This window comes from Lipotes vexillifer, unplaced genomic scaffold (assembly GCF_000442215.2).
Source record: "Lipotes vexillifer unplaced genomic scaffold, Lipotes_vexillifer_v1.1 scaffold625, whole genome shotgun sequence".
Taxonomy (NCBI): domain Eukaryota; kingdom Metazoa; phylum Chordata; class Mammalia; order Artiodactyla; family Lipotidae; genus Lipotes; species Lipotes vexillifer.
In genome coordinates this window covers 1,234,204-1,240,884 of record NW_006771655.1, presented here as the reverse complement: position 1 = coordinate 1,240,884, position 6,681 = coordinate 1,234,204, and the positions used below count along the sequence as shown (strand labels likewise).

At 60.5% G+C, this 6,681-nt stretch overlaps 1 protein-coding gene across 1 annotated transcript in view; it reads left to right on the top strand.

Moving 5' to 3' along the window:
- Positions 1-6,681, top strand: part of SDK1 (sidekick cell adhesion molecule 1) — a gene marked incomplete at its 5' end in the record, with an annotated part of 365,000 nt that overhangs the window by 270,553 nt on the left and 87,766 nt on the right. Inside the window, one exon of the mRNA XM_007447090.1 lies at positions 6,104-6,298. Within this exon, the coding sequence (XP_007447152.1) occupies positions 6,104-6,298 (195 nt within the window). The remainder of the gene's footprint in view (positions 1-6,103; positions 6,299-6,681) is intronic.

Below are 6,681 nucleotides of genomic sequence, written 5' to 3'. Positions count from 1 at the left end.
GGGGGGGGGGGGGCGTGGTGGGAGCCACCGGAGAGTGGCCGTCCCTCCCCCACTTGCCAACTGCTCCACAGTCCCTTAAATGCTGTTACACTCAAGTGATGCATGTGCTCTCCGAACCCACGCGGGTCTGCCCTGCCAGACGCGCCAGATCCCTCCCCTCCACCCGGTTAGAGGTCAGCTTGCCCACGAGGGCTGAACTTTGACCTTTAGCTTGTCACGCAAGGGTGTGCGGGAACTCTGCTGGGAATTAGGGGCTCGACTGAGTATGATCCGAGTTCGCAAATGCATCGTTTCCTCCACTGTTGCATTTGTCAGCCCCCAGCCCTCAAACGGATAAGCCATAAAACCAGCGAGCCAGGTGGCATCTGGGCTAGGCTGACGCTTGCCCGCGGGGAGACTCGGCTGCTGTGGGTTCCACAAACCAGGAATGGGCGTTGGTGGGGCTGTCACCAGCCACACAGCCCGACAGTGCCTGCAGAGGGGTCGGCAGCACCGGACCCCTCTCGTGGCCTTGGCCTCGAGGCCCCGGGGGTGGTCACCGCACCGGCGATTCTCAGATCGCCGCCTTTTGTTTGCCCAGGAAGCATCCAGTCTTTATAAAAGCCTGCCACCACCTAAAATGTCTACACGATCCTCTCAAAATAAATCTGGGGCCCTTCGACAGCCAGATCATTGAACCGAGGCAGCCGAGACCCCTCGCCGGCCCCCTGCAAAGGCCTCCTGTCCTCAGGGGCATGTCTCAGACTCTCCTGTTTGCGCCTCCCCCACGGGTGGCCCAGAGCCTGCCTCCTGCTTGGAGCCTCGACCTCTTTGGGTCCTGATTTTCTAGATGAGCCACGTCTCCTCATCTCCCAGGCACTTCTGAGCTGCTCAGGCTTCTCTCACCCACGGGTTTCATCTTCGCCGTGGGGCCCCGGGGCTCGTACGTGGCCTGGCTTCCCCGAGTGCCTGTGTCACCGCGATTCACTGCGACCTTCAGGAGCGGCTGCTCTGGGCACCTCTCCCGCCGTGGATGCCGCCCCCTGTTCCTTCCTTGCGTGGCTGCGGCCTCTGACCTCACGTCGCTGAGATTCAGCTCGTGTTTCTGAGCTTCCTGGACCCAGAGCCACATAACGAGCCTTGTCCTGCAGACGCCCTCCTTGTTCCTGACGTGCGAGCCCGCGCTCGGCGGTTTCTCTTGGCCGTTTCTGTATAGAAGCCTCTCTTCTGTTGTTCATCACGTCTGTGTCAAGGTGAGGTGCGGGTATTCATCTTTATCAACACACAACAGAACGGGGACAGTAGGGATATTGTCTCTCTTTTAGGGCAACTAACAGGAAGATACAAATATATCCCTCGGGCCGAGGAATTTTCTCCCAGTGGCTCCATGTGGGACCTGGATCAGATAGAACAGCCCAGATTTCATGCAGTTCTCTGGGTAGACGGGAGCCCTCGGGGCTCAGGCAGAAGTAGCCATTGAATGGGAAGCATCTCGCGTGGGGCAGAGCCCCAGCCTCTCTACACCTGCCCACCCTGCTCGGGAGCTCAGTGATCATCTCCTGGCAGCTTGGCCTCAGTGACCCACAGCAGACCTGTGGACTGGGACATCCAGGGCCTCCATCCTTTGTGTCACTTTGCTGTCCCGCTGCACACCTTACTGTCCTCGTGTCCTGCCTTTACAGCCGGCACAGCGCCCTGGCTGCAGCCAGGCCGAAGGCTGGTCTCCACAGCCGTGGGTGAGCCCGCCTGCTCCTTGCTGCCTGTCTGTCCCCCCGTCAGACGTGGCGGCTTTGGCTCCGGACCCTGCCGCAGGGGACCTGACCCGCCCCTCGCCTGAGCCCCTCCCTGCACAGGCACCCCAAGGCTCTTCCAGGCACACCGTCTCTTCGGCTGCTTTCTGAAACAACGCGTCCCCTCCAGATGGAACGTCGCCCTCGGAGGTTCGTGCTTGAGTCCAGCCTCTGGCCGGGCACCGTGCCTCTCGCTGTGCCTAGATGCTCTTCCACGGTCACCCTGAAAATATCCCGTTGAGTGGCCAAGGCCAAGTTGTTTTCTATTTTGTCCCCCTTTCCGTGACGTCATCAGGATCCTATCATTTTAGAGCAGGAGGGAGCTCTGTCCTGTTTACTGGGTGCCCCGCGCCCCCGTCCTCGGGTGTGACACGGAGACGCTGTCATGTGCCCCGTGGACCGTAGACCACCGCAAGAGGTCTGCACCTGGCAGGAGTGACGCGCCTGGAGGATAGGGGCCCTGATGAGCGGGGCCGGATGTTTTTCTTTATTCGTAGCTAGAAACAAAAAGTCGAGAGTTGAAACTTGCCCGAGGTGAGAAAAGCTAGGCTGGGTTAGGACCCGGGTCTCCTGACGACATCCTGCTATGTGGTCAGGGGCTTCTGAGAGACATACAGACAGACAAGAGACCATCTAGAAGCATACAACACGCCATCCAGTGCCAGGATGGCGAGGAGGCCGGCAAGAGACAGGACAGGGAGTGAGCGAGGGACCATGTGAAGGAACCGCCCAGGTGGAGGCGAGGTCAAGGGTCACGCTAGCATCGTGCTCTGGGGGTAGGGGAGGGCAGAGGTGGAGCCTTTGATGGAGAGCAGACCTGAGCCAGCCCAGGAAGGGGAAGGGGAAGGGAGGGGAGGACCTTCAGGGAGACCGGTTCCCATTTCGTTCCCAAATCCCAGCTCACAAAGATGTGCCTTTGAACAAAATCTGAGTTTCATCCCAGGATTTTTAATTCCAGTGGCAGATAATCTGAGAAGAGATGAGACATCATAAAGAATAAAGGATAAAGAAAGCACATCTGTAATCATGTCCTGTTCCTAAAAGTGTATAAACCCTCATTAATTCAGGCTTACTAGGGGAAAGGTGACTTGAATTAATGAGGACTCTTAATCACTCACACACATGACTCTCCGAAATACGAAGGGACAAGTTAAGGGACCAAACGCTGGCTGGTGGGGGTCGTGAGGGGAGCTCCCTGACAGATGTCGGGGGCCCCTGGGACGCCAAGTGTTAACCACACGGCAGCGGCCGCCCCGGTGTTCCCGGCACCTGGGCGTGCTGGTCAGGTGGTTTCTGCGCCTTCCGCCGTCTCAGCTGTAGGCACGCTGTCTCACAGTCTGAAAAAGAAACCTGGTCAGCGCAATCCTACGCAGAAATTCAGTGTGTACACAGACAGGGCCCGGGTCTCAGACATACATACATTCATCTGTTTTTAACCCAAAGTTACTTCTTTGCCCTTTGGGGAGGGCTGGTATCTCTTCATCACTTGGAGTGGTATTCGAATGGCCGTACTCACTCACCCTGGGCCACACCTCCCTCTTGACGTTTTTAAAGTATTGTGTTTGATCATGTTCTTATTGGTGGTCTGTGTCTGCCTGTGCAGTCTTTGTGCTGGATTGTAAAGTTCGGTTTGTCTGTGCAAGACATCTTTCCTTAGTTCCCTGCTTTAGTTTGGGAATGTGCGTGCGATAATGACATTGGTCAGTTGCTTTCGTACGGGGCACAGACAGACTTTCCTCCGGTGGCCAGGGGGACATAGAGGCCCCCAGTCCCCCGTGAGGCTTGCTGCAGCCTCTGTGGATGAACCACATGCCCACGCGGACCACGCCACCCTCGGACAGAGGCTGCCTCCATGCTGTCTGATCTCCCCCTGTGCCCCTCGAAATCTGCCGGACATGGGCGTTGCTCTTCATCTGCAAATCCTGACAACATAAAAATAATAATACGACACCTAAAAGCCGGCGTAGATGTACTGAGGTTAGAGCTGGTGTAAAAACATGGATTTACATCACGCTCGTAGCAGTGGGTGAGTTTCAGAAGACAGCTGGGGCTTGATACATCAAATAACGGAGAGAGAGATGGATCTAAAGTGTAAAGGCCCAGGCCAGGGAAGAATACAAGCAATAATGTAGCTAATCAGGGCAGATGGTGTGACAGACAAGGGGGAGGCGGGCAGAACGGGAGTCTCATGCTTCCACCATGGTCATGGTGAGGGCCCAGCGGGTGCTGTCGGAAGTCGGAGGACCGAGTTCATCGCATCAGCTGGGACTAGCAGGGGTGAGGACCAGAAGGGCCGGGGATTGGAAGGGAAACCGACTCTGACAAAGCAGATGCCCACCGCAGAGGTGTTAGCGGTGACGCAGAAATGAGCGGGCTACAGGGAGCGGCACGTTCTCCTGGAGCCGGGAGCGCAGCCCGGACACAAGCTCCCGCACCTTGTGGCTGCCGGGGCACCGTCGTCCCTGGGAGACATGCTCTTCTCATGGGTCAGGATGCCAAGGGCCCCACTCCCTTTGCTAGGAGCCTGGAGCAGATGCTTTCGCTTCTCGGGACAGTGTGACTCCGTGGAGAGTGAAGGCTTTGGAGCCGGACAGATGCAGGGCTCAGACCAGCTCTGCTGGTGACTTTCTGTGTGACCTCAGGCTGACTGCTTACCTCTCTGAGCTCTGCTGCTCCCTGGCAGGACCACCGGAGGTTCAGGAGGTGCGGACCGTCAGGCGTGCAGCAGGAGGGCTCTGCTTCAGTGGCCACACTGACCACATTGCCCTCGTTTTCAGGACGCTAGGTGTCCGGGAGTCTCAGAGCTTGGGCTTGGGCTCCCGATGCACCCGAACTCCAGGCGCCCCCTCCGCCAGGACCAGGCAGGGTCGAGGGAGGTGCTAGGGGAGGCCCAGGAGAAGGGCCCCCAGTCGTCGGTCAGTGGGTGGGAAAGGACAGGTGTCCAGCAGGACACCCCGGGACAGCTGGCCACCACGGTGGGGAGGATGGCCATCGGAGGCAGAACAGTTGTGCGAGCCTGTCCGGGGTCCTGCAGACACGCTGTGACGGTGGTCACTGTGGACAGGGCTGGGCTGCCGGCCCCCATTTGCGTGGCCGTGGTAGTGACCCGCAGTGGTTAGGAGCTGAGTGCTAGGGCACACTCTGCGTCTGACCCCACGGGATCGTCCTCCTGGCCCCCCACGTGGCGGGCAGGCTGAGGCTCCTTATGCAGGCGGGCAGGTGCCAGGAAGCTTGGCCACTGATGGGGCCAAAGGCTGTGTGAGTGGGAGGACCGAAGGAGCCCAAGGACATGCCCGAAGGAGCAGAAACGCCCACCCGGGGCAGGGAGGCCACGGAGATGCAAGCTGCTTGAGGCCCGGAGGGCCTGTCCCGAGGGCCAGCAGCCCATCTCCACAGGGGCCGTCACACCCACGGGACGCCCTGTGAAGGCAGAGCTGGGTTCAGTGCTGCTGGCCTGGTCCCCTGAGGGTCCCTGTTGAACTGAGTGGCTCGGCTGTCATTAGCGGTGTGGAGGTCACAGCACCGCCACTTCTGGTCTTAGCGCAGGACTCAGTGGCTGGACCGCAGTTGTCTGGGAGCCCAGGAGGCTCGGGCCGGGCCTGCAAGTCCGCTCTGCCTCTTCAGATGCGGGCAGAGGGGCCCCAGCAGGGCCTGGTTGGGGAGGCTCGGTCGTTAATGAAGCCCGATCAACCACGAACCCTTGATGATCAGGGGACTTTGAGAGATGGTCAGAGCCGGGGGCCTGCCCCGAGCTGATGTACTCCCTTCTGCATCCTCGACAGTGGGGCGAGCTGTTTCAGGGAAGCCCCCGGCTCAGAGCCGCAGGGGTGGGGCTTCTGGGAGAGGCGGGAGCGCTGGGGCTGGCGGGAGGATGTGGGGTGTGCAGACAGACAGACAGACGTGGCCTGAGCACAGGTGTGAGAGCCTCCGGGGAAGCCGGCTCCAGGGAGAAGGGCGCTCCAGGCAAGAAGACCCTTGGGGGTTGAAGGCAGGGCCACTGGAAGGCGGGCGGGGCAGGGACAGAGAAAGCAGCCGCCATCCGCGCTGCTCCCTGGGTCCTCCGGGCGCCGAGGGCCTCGGGGAGGAGGAAGCTGTTTTCACATCCAGTTCCGTGAAGGAAGAAAAGGGGGCCTGGTGCCCCGAGCCCCTCCTTTCGTCACTGAGCCTGGCTTCGCTCCCAAGAGCCCCAGCCTGCTGCTCAGATGCTGGCCTGCGAGAGGGAAACAGCGCAGAAACACGTGGCCCTGTAGGGTTTCCCGGGCGGCGGCACTGGGGGCTTCCCCGCGAGTGAGTGAGGGCACAGCTGTGACCAGCAGCCCTCGTGCCCCCCGCAGGGTACCAGATCGCCTACCGCCTGGCCAGCAGCAGCCCTAACACGTTCACCACCGTGGAGGTCGGCGCCACCGTGAGGCAGTTCACGGCCACTGAGCTGGCCCCGGAGTCCGCATACGCCTTCCGGCTGTCGGCCAAGACCCGGCAGGGCTGGGGGGAGCCGCTGGAGGCCACCGTCATCACCACGGAGAAGAGAGGTAAGAGCGGGAGGCCCAATTCCCTGCCGGGCCGGGGGAGGGCAGGTCGCGCGTGCCTGGGGCGGGTGGCTGCGCGAACGGCGCGTTCTTTAAGCACCAATGAGCCTACCTGGAGCTGGACGCACAGCGGGTCTCACAGCCCAACACTCGCCCCAGGCTGGGCTCTCAGGCCTGATCCTCCCGGGTCCAAAGATGGAGAGCTCTTATCCTCCCCAGCGACACCAGAGCTTCCTGCAGGTTCCCCCACCGGGACTCGGTCAGGCCGGCGCTTCCAGTGTGCAGGGAACAGCAGCAGGGCTGAGTTTCTTCCCCAGGCAGCTCAGAGCCGCAGGCCTTGTTTCTTGCCATCCTCCTTAAACTCCATGCAGCCCCTCTGAAAGGGG